At 41.1% G+C, this 16,940-nt stretch overlaps 1 protein-coding gene across 1 annotated transcript in view; it reads left to right on the top strand.

Moving 5' to 3' along the window:
* Positions 1–16,940, top strand: part of nup93 (nucleoporin 93) — a 38,038-nt gene that overhangs the window by 2,409 nt on the left and 18,689 nt on the right. The window contains exons 3-4 of the mRNA XM_078257852.1: positions 939–1,056; positions 16,179–16,241. Coding sequence (XP_078113978.1) covers positions 939–1,056; positions 16,179–16,241 — 181 coding nt within the window. The remainder of the gene's footprint in view (positions 1–938; positions 1,057–16,178; positions 16,242–16,940) is intronic.

Genomic DNA, 16,940 nt, shown 5'->3' on the forward strand with positions numbered 1-16,940 from the left:
AGCACTGAGCACATGGCACTTCCTGAATGTGCAAAACATAACAGAATATGTAAACAGAAAGGTTGTTAGGCCTACATCAAATTGTAAACAGAAATAATCGATTATGGCCCGGCCGATTATCGATGCAGCATCGTCCATGTCCACGATTCGATGCATCGATTATTTGATTAATTTCAACACCTCTAGTCGATACCCGATCCCGATCCGATACCGTTGTTGAATTAATAATACACTGTATACCTTCCACCTTATGCCTTCCTTCCACCATGTGAGAGACTAAAGGCACCAGACTTTCCTAACTTAACATTACTTTCCTAACTAAGACAAAATAACATAGATGTAATGTATTGAATTCTTATTTATTTGTACACTCAGCTCTTCCAGCATGCGACACACGTGCGACAGAGGGGGGAAAAAACTAACAAACCTGGATCGGCCCGTGGATCTGTTCATTTTTCCGATCCAGCTATTTTGTCAATATCAGGACCGATATCCGATCTTAATATCGGATCGGTGCACCCCTAGCCATTGATAATATATTACTCAGTACAATTCAAATGTATGAAATGTTACATGAAACAGCACTTAAGTTCTTTTCACTGATCCCCTGCTACAAATCTGCACAATTCAGGCTTCTTGTTTTAAGAAATATGTATGGTGAGGCTTCATTGAGTCCTATTTAACCGATTCAGTCTTTTATCAATACCGATTTGTTTAAATTTCCTTATAAATGCCTTAACACAAACACTGTGCATTTGGTTGGTTTGGTTTGAAGCTGGCACAATATTTAGGGAATGAGTAGTACTGCAATTGTAGCAAAGCCTCTTGTGCCCTCTAGTGGTTGTTGAGCAAAAATACAGTTCATTGTCAGTCTTGATCTCAAGTTAGTACTTCCATTTCATTCATTCATTCTCACCACCTCTCTGTCTTACTCTCAGGTCAATCCTCCTTGGTTCCAGAGGTTTAGACATCTTCCACATTTCTCAGAGGTTGGAAAGTCTCAGTGCAGCCACCACTTTTGAGCCCCTGGAGCCGGTCAAAGACACTGATATACAGGTATGAATGATCTTATAGGCCACGAGAGAGTTTATGACACTACTATAGATTGTTTCACTAGCGAAAGACTCACCAGTGAGTGATTTCTGGGAAATGCTAAAAGAAACGGGCCAATTTTGTTTCAGGTATCATCGTAACAATAGAGTGTGATGGGTCTTCCTCTAAGAAACCATCTTTGGCTGAGCACACAAAGTTCAAACATTGACTTGCAGAAAGATTGTATTAGCCAGATAACCAGGAAATAAAATGTGTTTTTGGGCCAACTTATGGAAGTAACGTTAATTATCTACAGATGATAAAATCTGTAGGTCTGAAAAATGTCTAAGTCTGAAATGTGTTGCTAGGGGCTGGCAGGGGGAAAGGTTCAAGGCTTAACAGATGTACATACACCCAAGCACCTCGGTGAGTTTATTGTTCCCATGGAGAAATAGGCTTGCAGCTTGACCAACAGGCTCTGTTTTTGTGAACGGTGGAGAAAGGTCATTGCGGTCATGGAAGATGTACTGATGAGCCTTTCCTTTCTTTTCTTCTCTTTTTTATTTACACCTGCCTTGAAGCAACTATGTGGAGACATTTAACAGGAGTAAGTCTTCAGAATTCAAGGAGTCACACTGAACTGTACTCGTAGAGTTTCACCCTATATACAAAATCTTTTTGTCCCTTTTTGTCATCTATAGTACAAATGTAAAACAAGTAGCGCATTGGAACTGACTGCCAAGCTAACTTATGCCACAGCCGGCCAAATTGAGAAAAGGAAGGAACTTTGCGTTCGTGTGAGAGAGAGAGAGACGCGTGAGTGACAGAGAGACGGAGGGAGAGCAGGGAAAGGAAATGCAGCTGAACGAATACACTGCGTGTTTTAAATAGCGTTAAAAAAATAAAAAGAATAACGAAACGCAATATGTGGCGGCCGGTGTTGATTATGTGGCGCACCGCCACGAATTAGTCTATGTGTGGGAAACACTGACATATGATACATGACTCATAATACATGGTTCGGAAGGCTACCCTGTGATTGTATCCTTCCAGTGTAGAGCTTGGCAATATATCAATATTATATTGATATCGTAATATGATCAGTGATATGACTAGATATCGTCTTAGATTTTGGATATCGTAATATCGTAATATGGTCAGTTTTGTCTTTTCCTGGTTTTAAAGGCTGCATTACAGTGAAGTGATGTCATTTTCTGAACATACCAGACTGTTGTAAGCGTTCTATTATTTGCCTTTACCCACTTAGTCATGATATCCACATTACTGACGATTATTTATCAAAAATCTCATTGTGTAAATATTTTGTGAAAGCACCAATAGTCAACACTACAATATCGTTGCAGTATCGATATCGAGGTATTTGGTCAAAAATATTGTGATATTTGATTTTCTCCATATCGCCCAGCCCTATTCCAGTGTACACATTTTCATACAGAGAAACACAGCTGAACTGTGTCTGAAATAAACTCTTGTCACATATGCAGTTTGTGCGCTGTCATGTTTGGTCAGGCATAAGAAAGGAATAGAGTTGGATGTCTGAATCTAAAAAATGGTTTACAGTGGTTGGCTGGTGGGCAGCTTTAACTGTGAAGCTTGGAGTGGTCTCATTACATTAGCGTTAACAGAAGCTCTACTCCATTACCGTTCAAAGCCGAGTGGGAAAACACTAAGTGTAACAATTTGCCTTGAGTCAGCGTCGGTTGCGGGCTGAAGACTTAAAGTTTTTGAAAATGAAAAGATCTGGGGGTGTGGACTTAGAAAGATGTGAATTTACCAAAACCTCTGTAGCCTGCTCTTTATCTCTGCTTGTGGCTAGTGGTCGCTACTAGCATAACACACCCAAATCAGGAAGCAGGAAGTAAAATGACAATACCTCTGGTTCTGCTGCATTGATTTTAATGCTTTAAAAAACTGTCAATTGTGAGTCTGACAAGGTTATAGAAGTGCAATTTGAAATTGGTACTGTTCACAGTGGGTTAGTGAAAGGGTTTGAGCATTTATTTGTGGTGTTCTTTTTATTAACAGTGAATAATGCATAATGCTTTACAATGCTCCACTTCGTAACGATTCAAAGATCTGTAGCTCGTCTTTACCTCTTTACCGTTTCTTCCACTTGATACTGCTTTCCTTTTTACCTCTCTCTGTCCTCCTCTGCTTACCCTCTCTATTCCTCTGGTTCAGAAAAGTAGCTGCTTTTCCCTGAGCTCCATCTGTTTCGCTCTCTTCATCCCTCTTTTTCTATTACCCTGCTTAATCCTCTGTCTGTATCTTTTCATTTATCTCTCTCATCCCTTCTAGTCTTTCTCCCCTCTTCAGCCATATGTGTGGCACCAGTTTGTCTCACTCTTTCTTTTTCTCTCTATATATATTTCTGTTTTTCTCACTGTCTCTGGTTTTCACTATTTCAGTTTTCCAGTTGTTTCACGTTGTCTGCCTTTTTTCATTTCACATTTACTCATCTTTCATTCTTCTTGGTCAGCCCAGATGTATGAACTGATTGACTGACTGGAAGATCACTCAGCTTCTGGCAATGTGGACGGACACACACACACACTCTCTCTCTCCCCCTTATTGGTTTAAGAAAACCATACATTACAAAGCAATATCTCATTCAGTAGAATAAATCTGCTGCTGTGTAGTCAAAACCACAACCATATTTTGAGATGGTGGTGAGAAGAAAAAGCAAGTCAGTATTAGGGCTTTGAAAAAAATAATGATATTTGAACGAATATTAGACAGCCCTTAATATTCGAACCTGTTATGGGCATTATTTTTGGTAAACGTTTTCAATTCAGATTCCGAGGCTTTTTCACGCCTGGTGAAGTTGTGAATCGCGAGCTCATTAGCAAGGCTATTATTGGTCATCTGGGCTCCTGTTGGTGACGTTAGCATCCTGGTTAGCACCTATTTTGTATACCAAAACAATGGCCGCGCTAACGCCTACAACAACCACGCCTGACGAGGAGTTCGAAATCTACACTCCTGACAATTTGAAAAGCAACGTGTGGCGCTACTTTGGGTTCCCAAAGAAAAACAGGGAAAAATCACAAGTAAGGACAAAACGATATGTAAAATATGTAGGACCAAACTCACATACCACACTACGGCCAGCAACTTGAGAGCCCACCTGTCAACACTACATCCCGGCAAGCTGGAAGAGGGGGAGGGATCGGGGGCGGGGGCGTGGCAGGCCAGAATCGACTCCATGCTATCTCCTTCATGAGGCCTCCCCTATGCCCGTCAAAATAGAGCGACAGATTTGCTGACACGGTTCGTTTGCGAAGATAAATTTTAATCCAGGGTCTGAATTTTAATTAAAAAAAACAGTCGTGACAGTGTGTTTATCTTCTGAAAACATTGTTGCCTGCCTATTGACATTGACTGATACACTGCCCTCTGGTGGACAGAACATATACAATTTTTAAGTTTGATACCAATATAGGTCTTACTGAAGGCATTTAATGGTCAAAATATTATTAATAAATATTTGAATATTAATAAACAAACAAATAGCTACGCGAGTACTTTTGATAGAAAAAAAACCCGACCCGAATCAGTGCAGGTAGCACGGAGAAGCTGCAGCTACATACTACAAGCGTCCCCTGAGCTAAAATGGCAGTGGTCGGGGCAAGTTTTAGAGTGCCTTTGTGCCTCTTACTAGACACAAAATGCAATTAATATGTCTGTGCCACATGAACAGGGCCCTTCCGTGTCAACAAGATGCGTTTTCAACTCAGACATTGTTTAAATTCATCTACCCTGGTCCCTGTCTCGATCCTGCCGGTAGCTAGCTTGCCCTGCTAGCTGATAGCCGTTAGCTGCTAGCTGCCCTCCGGTGAGTGTATTCAGACAGGCTTCTGTGAGAATCATCCCAATAGCAATCCACGGAGCGGCGGTGGTGTGGATATGTCCTCCAGAGGACAGGTCATATCACGTCTTGAAGTTTATTCCCCCTAAAAAAAACAGTAGTACTACCAGTAGTAGTAAGGTAGTAGCTGTTAGCTGCCCTCCGGTGAGTGTGTACAGCCAGATAGCTGTTAGCTGCTAGCTGCCATCCGGTGAGTGTATTCAGCCAGTATTCTGTGATAATCATCCCAATAACAATCCACGGAGCGGCGGCGGTCTGGTGGATGTCCTGCATAGGACAGATCATGCCTTTGCAGCGAAAAGTTTTGATTATTTCCCCCTCAAAATAGGTAATTGATCACTGTAGTGGTTATATATCAGTGACTATGTAACTACATGGAAACGGGATAAACGATGTCTGTGGCTTGCACAGTAATAACGTTACTTAAGCTTAGCTGTAGCATCGCGCTGTCTTCTGGGAATTCAGTTGTAGCAGGAAAAGGTAAAGAGTAGTGTGTGAAGAGCGGAGTTGTTCACAAGGGAAGAAGCTTGGAGTAACGTAACTATGGAGAACATAGCAGATATACAACACACGGAAGAGCCTTTTGAGTTTGATGGTCTCCTTATTTATTCGAACCCGAGTATACAGACGAAGAACTAGCCTCACAAGAGTTGGAAAGAACGAGACAGACAGAGGGGCAACAGGCAGATGAACTTGCTGCTCCAAGCGCAAGCTAAAGCTAGCCTTCAGTAACTGGAGGACATAGCAACACCATCGCTGCTCTGTGGATTGTTATTGGGATGATTATCACAGAAGCCTGGCTGAATACACTCACCGGATGGCAGCTAGCAGCTAACGGCTATCTGGCTGTACACACTCACCGGAGGGCAGCTAGCAGCTAATGGCTATCTGGCTGTACACACTCACCGGAGGGCAGCTAACAGCTACTACCGCACTACTGTTTTTTTTGGGGGGGGAATAAACTTCAAGACGTGACATAACCTGTCCTCTGGAGGACATATCCACACCACCGCCGCTCTGTGGATTGCTATTGGGATGATTCTCACAGAATGATATACAAACAGATTACTCTCAATTGCAAATTGTTACTAATTGTGACTCTAAATTCACTGGGTGTGTTTGGCTGGAGCCAAACAAAATTAATCGGACTCCAGAGGCCCGTTCAACAAGATATAACAAAACAACAGGGAAAGCTTGTGGTGAATTCTGTTGTTCTGAGAAAACGGAGCCAAGTTCTGATCAACATAAAGCCACACTGCAGCCCACTTTGTTTTTCCTCTTACAGATCTCTATTCAACATCCTGTTGGGAGAGTAGCTGTTACTTTAGGTCACCAAGTACACTGAGGTGAAAAGAGGTTAATTGGAGCTAGGCATGGGTCGGTATGAGATTCTGACGGTATGATAACCTTCAGCAAAAATATCACGGTTTCACGTTATTACGGTATTGCAATTACAGCTATAAATTAATATTTTTGAAATGTCTGGTTAAAAAACTTTTTTTCCCCATTGAACACAATGTATTTTATTTTGAAACACACTACACACTAGCAGGGAGAGGGATTTCTAAACTGCACTTTCTGTCCTTGAAGACCTTGAGACCTTAGGAACGGTGTGACGGAAATGTTTTTTGTGGTTTTGAAATCGTGACTTTTTCAAACCGCGGTATACCTTGAAACCGGTAACTGGCCCATGCCTACTTAGAGCTGAGATATTACAAGATGGCAACACAATGCAAGATTGACAAAGTCAACAGCAGATAGTGTTACAGTATTCTTATCCTTAGATGTGAAAACTGAGTGTGATGGAACTATTGGCATCCGAGTTGTGGGTATTATGGGTAATGTAGGTGCCAGGTTTCGACAGGGAAGAAGAAAACGTATAGATTATCGCTGGTTTAAACTGTCCACCACCAGTCCAACAATGCTATTGAAGTGCAATGCTAAATCAGTGCAGTACTCTTTTAACATTGATCAACAACTCAATCTCCTACCCTACCCCTTACTGACATGGTTTAAGCATTTATTAATTTGTGGAGTTCATTTTATTAACAATAAATATTCCTCTACAATGCTCCACTTTGTAACTATTCAACAATGATCTGTATCCTGTCTTTACCTTTTTCTTCCACATGGTACTGCTTCCACTCTTCGCTCTCTTCTCTGCTTACCCTCTATTCCTCTGTCCTGGTTTAGGGAAGTTGCTGCTTTTCCCTGAGCTCCATATGTGTCTCTGTCTCTCCAGTTTAAATATAGTCTAGATTAACGTGACTACAGTTAAATCGGAGACTCTAGTTTCTAGGTTTGTGAGCCGTATGTTGAGATGCACCAGTATTGTTGAACTGCCTATAGTCACTTTATCTTGCACAGCAGCTAGATTCTCACGATATCACAAGATCACACGAAAATCCATCTTGTCAGGCTTTTGTCAATGCGTTTGTGTCCGAACCACCAGTGCTTCAGACCAATCAGCGTGCTATGAGGAACCACCGGCAGCTACGGGCGTGGTTTTGTCACTCAATTGACAAGTATTTTTTGAAAGTGCCTGCCCTTCAAACCCTGTTTCCAATGTCTGTTTCTCAGATGGTTCTGTGTAACAAACTATCTGGCAGGCCAGGTTAATAATAACTGAAATAATGCATAATGCGAAACAAGTGGTTTTACGTAAGTGATCCAAGGCCATGGAGTCAGTGGAGTACTGGAGATTGATAGACAGGACACAAAGAGAGAGAGAGTGTGTGTGTGTGTGTGTGTGTGTGTGTGTGTGTGTGTCTGTGTGTGTGATTTGATGCATGCCCAAGTGATTTGATGCATGCCTCTGCAGTTTCTTCACACACAAATCCTGAAGGAATTGATGTGTAAATGATGTGTCGGTAACACATTAGAGACGATCTTATAGGGCTGGGCGAGAAAATCAGATATCCCAATATTCTTGACCAAACACCTCGATATCGATATTGCGGCGATGTTCTAGGGTTGACAATTGGTGCTTTAACAAAATATCTTCATACTTAGATTTTAGATAAATAATCATCGGTAATGTGGACATAATGTCTAAGTGGGGAAAAGGCAAATATAGAATAGAACAGTCTGGTAAGTTCAGAAAAGTACATCACTTCACTGTAATGCAGCCTTTAAAACCAGGAAAAGACAACACTTATGTCATATTACGATATCCAAAATCGAAGACGATATCTAGTCTCATATCACAATATCGATATAATATCGATATATTGCCCCGCCCTACGATCTTACTGTATACTTACTATAGAAAGCAATACAGACACAGAGTCCTATATTTAGGGCTTCATGGATGTGGGAGTGGCTAGTTACATACAGGGTAGACCACATTTCTAGACTACATCATGCATTGGTTTGTTAATGTAGGTTTCATCCTGTTCCTCTCAGTGTATCGTTAAAACGTGGCTACATTTATGTCGCATTCTCACCCCATTTAGATTTTTCTGCTCAAATGCAGATGAGTAAACTCCTAAACTTGTATATTGCGTTGTTGTCACTCCTATGGCTTGCTAAATGTTTATGCCTACAGTTATGTGATGGGATTTGTGTAAATATCATGAATGATACAGAATTATGTTATATTAATTAACATTGGGTTGTCCAAATGGATGGACATCAGGTCATGATTATCAAGCTTTTTTTACACATTGTCTTGGTCAATATTATTTGTACCGTATGCCATGTAGGGTTTGGCATCATTTGAATTTGATTGGGTCCCATTATGCTTACAGATTTGTTGTTCTTATTTACAGCATGCATGTATAGATGCATGCGTAAATAGGGAATTGAGACAGAAGCACACTAGGCTCCAACAGGAATTTGAAAATGTAAATTAAAAGCATGTTTCTTAACCAATCCCCCAGTTTGGGACACCCAACCCTAATGCTACCGAGTACCGACACATCTACAGATTCACATACCACCAGCTGTCACCATACAGTAGACATTTTTACAATGAAATCCTTGTTCTATGCGCTGCCAGTTTGGCATTTGTATGGTATGTTCTGTGTGTTCGCTTTGGGTAGATATTCAGGTAATTCTGGGTTGTTGTTTTTTTTTTCTGTCATAAAATAACAAAGGATGAATAGAAATATAGAGAGGCTAAAACCAGGAGAAAAGAGGATGGCAATCAAAGGAAAAGATGGACCGAAAAATAAATAGAGCCGTGCTGGTAGAAAAAATGGCGACTGGCTGCAATTTTTTCTGTCTCTGTGTCCTCGTCTCACTTTTCACTGTTCCAGCTTTCTCTACCAGGGCTTTCTCTCTTCTTTTCTTCACCTCACTCAGCTGGTGCCTCTGCGTACTCTCCTTTTCTCTTTTACTTTACCTTCTTTCCTCTGTTTTTTCCTCCCACTCCCATTTACATCCTTTCTCTCCCTCCCTTTCTCGTCTCCTGCCCTCCCCAACCCCTAACGTACACACACACACACATCTCTCAGCAGTGTAGCATGCGTTCAGAGGATGCAGTTGGCTAAGCCCAGAGCATCTGCCGAGATAGACGAACACTACTGACATAGCTTGTGTGTGTGTGTGTGTGTGTGTGTGTGTGTGTGTGTGTGTGTGTGTGTGTGTCGTGCACAGGATCCTTGTGCTGTGTTTGCATGCCTGTATCTCTGTCAGTAGCAATCAATTGCTGGCATACAATGTCTCTCCTTGTGCTTATGAATGAATGAATGTGTGTGTGTCTAGCGTAGATTTGGCTGCACGTGGGCGAATGCATTCTCATCTTGTCTGTGCTGGCCTGCACAGATGCATGCGGCTGTACGGCATGTGACTGTGTGTGAATGAGTGTGTGCCACGTGCACAGGGATACAAATGGAGGTGTGTGTATTAACATGCTTGCTTTGTGTGTGCTGTGATAGTAGGCCTGCATATAGGAATGCCCCCCCCCCCTTCCCAAATGTGCCTCCCCAACCCTTCATTAACTAAACATGACCCTTAAGAGCATGATTAGCCTCATTTCAAGACAGGATGTCGGAAGCCATCAACCGAGGGGGAAAAAATCCATTACTATAATTGCATTGAGCTGAGGGAGGGAGGAGAAAGGGAGGGTAGAAAGGAAGGATGCATAGATGGATAGAAAGAGAGAAAGAAAATGAGTGGGACTGAGGGAGGGAGGAGGCGGAGTGCCATGAGAGATGCTGGGATGAAGTGAAGGAGGGATAGAGAGAGAGAGAGAGGATGGAGGATGAGAGCTGGGGGAGGGGGGGCGTCAGCTGATGGTAGGAACTGATATTCTATATGAATCCATAGTTCCTTCTCGTGGATCCCCCCCTGTGTCTGAGCGCTCAGTTGGTACGGCCCTACGACAATAAAACCACCTTCAGTGAGTCTTGATGTGGCACTTTCACTCGGCACTCCGGCTCACACACAAGAGTCACCGGCCTGCTTTCGAAACGGGGAAAGGCTTTCGAGCCAACCGCCATGCCGGCTCGACGGGGCACGGGGAACACGCCCCAGCATGGCGGCCACTGCTTCTGCCCTGGCACAGCAACACAGAGGGATGGAGAGGCAGAGAAGCGAAGCAGGTCTCCCGGGCTGTCAAAGCCCAGATACCTGGGCACAGACAAAGAAACAACAAAACTATTTCTTTTTTTACTCTTTCTTGTCTCATCCTGTCTTCTCATCTGTCAGTTTGTCTGCCAGGCAGGCAGGAGCTCAGCATGAGTGAGTATTGCCTATACACATGGATATGCACACCCACTCACCCACAGACAGGCATGTGCTTTGTCTGTCACTTTTTTTTGTCACCTGTCTGTCTTTCCCTATCTCTTCCCTGGTTATGCTACATTGTCTGTGGCTGTATGGCACCCATTCACATGATGATGATGATTGTATAAAGTGATTGTTAATGATTGCAGGCAAATATCACTGTTTCTAAATATATATATATATGTGTGTGTGTATATACACAAATGTATATATATGCTGTAGTACTTTACATATATATTCTATATTACACAGGAAATGAAGGGTGTGGTTTCTCACACACACGCACTCAGGCACTGGTCGGCTCATTGTGTCATGGCAAATGAGGACAGAAAGCCTCCCACTTTTACTTTCTCGAAGGGCAGCACAGCGAGCATTCTCCCCGTCTTCTTGGACTTTGTCCCTATGTCGCCTTTACATTCCCCGAGATCATGTATCTCTACAACATATTTCTCAGTGTGTAATAAGCCAGATCGAAAGGGTGAAAAATCGGATTTGCTGATTTCCCCAAACACGCTGTAAGACTGCATTCAGACGCAGACGAAGGCTAATAGAATGAAGGCCTGTGGGTGCCGGCACAGAGAATGAGCACATGCGTGCATGTTAACATGCGTATACAAACACACTCACACACACGCGAAATACAAAAAATGTAAAGGATAGATTTTATGTGATTTTCTAAAATATGGTCTTGTTTGTATGAGTGTATTTCCTAATTTGTCTCTAATTATTCAATCTTTTTCGTGGCTGTGTTCCTGTAAAAGCAAAAGCTTCTGGGCTGTCTGGCCAGCAGGCTGTGTGTGTTCACAGGGGTGGGGCTACTGAAAACATACATCTTTAGATACACCTATTGCCCAGCACTGAATTGATCATTGAAAGTGATAAGCATGGCTTTGTCTTTTGCTATGATGTCTTATTTTTTTTCTATGGGCTCTTTAATATGACGCATTTTTGCTATTTTTCATATTCATTTTTACCATTTGGTAAAGGAAATCAAGGAGGAATTGAAGCGTCAGCAGTGTTTAGTCAGAGGGACATGTTAGGTACAGTGTGTCTCAGGCCTGTTTGGCAATAGTGATGTTGTGCCTTTCTGTGATAAATCTAAGAATTTAGTCAAATTGGACACGATCCTTAAAGGGGAACTTATATCCAAAGTTTAACGGTAAAAAAATTAAGATCAGTAATATCTGCTAGCAGTGACATTTCTTGTGCATAGTGCTGGGCAATATGAAGATATGTATCATCGCAACGATATAAAAATGTCCAGAGGCCAAACTTCATTGAGGCAATATTTACGTCATTTGGACGATGCTTTACATTCTGATCCTTGCACGTTATGTTCATTTTGCACTAAAGTTCTTAATACAATAAAAAAAATAAAAATACTCCGTACTTTCCATTTGTCAAGTATTAAATTCACACAGGAAAGTACATAAATAGGCTTGACGTGGTGATTTCAAAAAGACTATTTATTGAATTACCCAAAAACATGACGTTATATATATATATATATATATATATATATATATGACTTATTTTGGGATAGAAGGTTTTGGTCATGTCACCCAGCCCTTTTTGTGCATAAAGAGTTCTTTGTTAATTATTTTTAGAAGTAATATTTTGTGGCAAAAAGAAAATTTCTTGTAAAAGTGAAGAGCATTTGCGTCTCAGACAATCAATGAAAATGTTGGCCGCAGCTGTTATTTAAGTTGTCAATTTACATTTGGCACAGAAAATGTTGTACAGGCAAAGTCGTTGGCAGTGGAAAAGCAGCGACACGCAACAAAATGACACCAATGAAAAATCTTTGCCTCGTGTTGTACTTTAGTTGAGGCAAAAACGCTGAGGCAGAGTTAACCAGTGTTGCCCAATATGCCATCATTGGTTTAGATGCAGCCCCCCACCCCCACCCACTTTTTCTGGAGAAGATGATCATCTCTTTTCACCTCCAATTTACTGGAATAATAATCAGTCACTAGCGATGCCTAATACAGTCTCATGCTCTCTTGCGGTAGATCTATCCAGTAAGTCTCTGTTACAACAATTCTATTCCTTTTTCCAGCGCAGCTCTCAAGTGAGCGTTGACCTTAGCTCTCCTCTGATTAGAGTGGTTAAATATAGACCTATTCTTAGGCTCTCCTGGGAAAATATAGGGAGATGGAGCGGGCAGAGGGAAACCAAAGGTATGAGGAATGGACAAGAGATGTAAATGGGGGGGGTTATTTAGAGAGAAATGTAGTTTCCTCCTTAATTGATTCAAATAGACTAGAAGTATGAAGCATTTTACCAAGACCAAGTTAGACCTTTTAGTTTTAGCCTTCTTGATGGCAGATAATGTCACGCCAAGAGTCTTTGCCCCTCTAAATTGGCTAAGACTCTGCTTTGGTTTTTAAATAAAGATGTAAAGAAGCTTGACTGGTCTTTTTGTCTTCCTCTGTTAGTGCTACTTTGTGACCTGAATGATTGCTCTTTCTTAAATTTCCAGGCACATTATTGACCCATTTAGAGCTGTAGCAAACCACCGTCCACTGACTGAGCAAGATGGAGTTCAGTGATTTTCACCCCTGTATAATGGTTTCCTTCTTTTGTCAGATAATAGCACGTCATCTTCTTAATTGCATATTGATAGCATAATACATTAAGGCCAGGTTAATTGGCCCAGACTGATCATACAAGAAGTTATTAATTCTCACGGTGAACGTTTTGTGCTTCCATTTTACTCTCATTTGTCAGCACTGAGGAGAGGAATGCAATGACAGACAGATGTGAAGGCTGAGAGCTTGGAAAGAAAGGAAAGTAAGGTATTGAGACAAATAGGCAGAGCAATGAGCGGGGGGGAATACGGACACAAAAGAGAGGTGAGGAAAGATGGAAGGGAAGCCAAGAGCACCCACTTCCCTGTAGAGCAGAATGAGCTCTAGTTGGCTTTGAGAAATGGTACGTCTCTCACCAGGTGCTTGCTCTTCAAGCTAAAAGGATCTCACATACTTCAAACGCAAAGACAGATGGTGCTAAAAATGTCATCGGTGAATTTAAATGCTATTATCTGACCGAGGGAAACAACTTTGCAGCAACTTACAGAGAGACTATTATGTCAGAGGTAGAATGCAGATGGTTATATAAACTCTTAAGAATGCAACCTATCACAGGAATTTCTTGCATAATAGGGAGTAGAAGTATTTTACTTTACATCTCAGGAATGTAAATTTGCACACAGTAGCTCTCAGCTGGAGTATTGACCTCCCAAGTAGCAGCTGACAAAGAATCTAGGCAAAATATAATACAAGCAAAAGCAAGGCATCATACTGTAGAAGAAAATCCTTCTTTGTGTTCAGTTTGTCTCCTCAACAATTTAATTGTTGAAAAGTGAGTAAAATGACCAAAAAACTACTATATACGAAAGCTAATGGCAACTTCAGATCGCCATCTTGATCTTTTTCTGATCTTTTTTTCTGATCCCTAGTCATTTTTCTTTAATTAAAAGTAACTATAATTAAAATATATAGTTAAAAGTACCTAGTAAAGTACAGTACCAGTCAAAAGTTTGAACACACTTTCTCATTCAAGTGAATGGGAAAGTGTGTCCAAACTTTTGGCTGGTACTGTACCTAAAAAATAAAAATAAAATAAAAAATCAATATCAGTTTCAGTGTTCACAATATTTATAATATATATTCACCGCTTTACCTTGCCGTCAGACAGCCCTCTCTGACGGGGAACTGAAGCCTCTATCGCTCTCTTCAAACCCACCACACTCCTTTGACAAAAGTCATTTTACCTTGCCAGTATACCGCTGCCTTGATCGATTAGTTTGTTTGTGTGATAGTGTGGCTTTCGAATCCGAATTAACGTGGCAGCCATCCACAGTAGTAAGTTACGTTACATTGCTTAACTTCTGTGCTGTTTCCAAACTTGTATTCACGTTATTCACAACCTTATTGATTAGCTAACTGTGGTTACCCACGTCACTGCTTTTTGCCAAGGCGGAGTGGGCGTTTTTCATTTGAAAACCCGGAAAAAAATGTAGATGGAGTCAGCCTTTAAACAAATGCTGATTTAAAAGACAATTATGCGATTTTTGGTGTTTTTTTTTATTATTTTTGTCTTTGTAGTGTAGAACTTTACATTTACAACTTTACAGTTAGTTTTTTTTTATATTATTTGACACTTATTCTACAATTTGTGGATTTCAGATTGTAAATGAAATACATGTTTTTTTTTGGTATTGTTAAACAGTCCAGACTCCAAAGAGAATATCTTTGTTGACTGTTGGTCGGGCGAAACAACCCGACCAACAGAAAGGTCGGGTTGTTTTGAAGAAGATAATGTGGCTTTCAGAAATTGTGACGGCCATTTTAAAAACAATTTTCAGACATTTTATAAGCAAAACATTAGTTGCAGCCCTATTGATAAAACTGTATAAGTTATTAAGAGCGATATTTAGCCCTCTGGTAATCGTGATAGCTACTTGGCATTATTTTTGACAAGACTTCTTGTCTTGATGATCAATTGAAAAACAAATAGATTAGTTCAGTTTATGGTGATCAGTGAACAGTTTTGCCCTGGCTCATGTTTTTCTTAAAGCAGTAAAACATATTTAATGTTTGACCTTACCATCTTACCCTGTTTTTCATGTGAAATTCTGCCTCCTCCTGGTATCAAACCGGATAGCCAGAAAGCATTCCTGGCTCTTTTGTCAGTATTTCTGAATAAAGAGATGAGACATGTTTTTTCCTTGGTTCTGCCTCTGACTCATTCGCAGCTAATGAGCTGTCATTGTTCCTCCTATTAAAATGCTCCACATGTATCATGATATTCTGTACGAGAAAGAAGAGATTTCTTAGCTTGTTCTTCTCTTCGTGACGCACTCTCGTGTTTGCTTTAAGAGGACGGTAAAGAGTGCATTACGGTGCAGCCACCATTTTGGTGCTTTCTCAAGATGTCTGTTCTTTTATGCACGTCAGCGGTCACTGAATTTCCCTGCGAAGAGTGCTGTCGTGTTCTCTCCTGCACACGCCAGTTGTTGCAGAAGTACCACTTACTCACATGATAGCTCAGATCTTGTGTATAAGACAAGTAGTTGTATTGTCGGTTGAGTAGGATGTGAATAATTACCATTTTCATAGGAAAGACCAGAGGAGGGGGGGTGTATGTATGCAGGGGCAGCCATCTTGAGATTACTTCAAAATGGAGGTCTATGCTGACTGCTGTGTGAAACATCGACCATTCGTTTGACTAATCCTGACAGTGTGTGAGACTGCACATGTCTAGAAGGGCAGAGAAACAGGATGGAAAATAGAGAAGCAGCTTCTGTCTCCCGTAGAGCAAAGTATGGTGCTTCTGCTAAATCTGTCCCCCTAGAACTCTCTGCATACACTTTATCTCTAGCTTCATTTTGTCCCCAATGTTCAAGCTAACATATCCTGCTTTCTCTCTCTGTTTCTGTCTTTTTTTCTCTGTTTGTCACACGTCTCGGCCTCTCCCTCTGTCTGTCTGTCTGTCTGTCTGTCTGTCCGTATTTCGTCCACAGGGCTTCTTGAAGAATGAAAGGGACAACGCCCTCCTGTCAGCCATCGAGGAGTCTCGCCGCAGGGTCAGTATCTGCCTAGTGTCTGATGGTTTCTCGGGTCGAAAAAGAGCTGCAGATGGGTGACAGAATCTGGATCCTATAGTGTGGAAAACCAGGTCACAGGCCTACAAAACCCACATCTCAGAATTAGTTTTTTTTCTCTTTACAGGTGAAATAGTTTACATTTAACAAGACAATATGTAACCAGACTCTATAGTCAGATACAGAAGTGGTTCTTTGTTTGCCTCATATTTAGTTTTCCAAAATCAGATGAGTTTTCAGCACTGCATTGTGTATGAACATTAACACATCACAATATAGGATCACTTAAAAACCAAATTTTTAGTAATTTCTGCTTGCTGTGATCTAAAAGTCCTTCTGGTGTAAACCTTTAGGGAATGGTTTTGAAATGGCTTCCCCTATGTGCAGAGCTAATAGACCCCGCGTTTAATTAGCTGCCGTTCCCATTATCTCTCTCTGCTCCCTGAGAGAGGAGAAAAACACTTGTGTGCTAGGGTGGAACATTTAAATGCACCGATTAAAAAGGAAGCCTGTGTTAAAGATTAAAGATGGTTTTACCTTTTACATCACACAAAATGTGTGTTCATTGGTCCGCCACACAACGATATTGTCCAGTCTTGCAGCAATCACTTGACATGAATATGATTTCATTTCAATTTAAAAGTTTGGGATTTTTAAGGCAGATACTGATATCATTATTTG

This window comes from Sander vitreus, chromosome 8, assembly GCF_031162955.1.
Source record: "Sander vitreus isolate 19-12246 chromosome 8, sanVit1, whole genome shotgun sequence".
NCBI classification, from domain to species: Eukaryota; Metazoa; Chordata; class Actinopteri; order Perciformes; family Percidae; genus Sander; species Sander vitreus.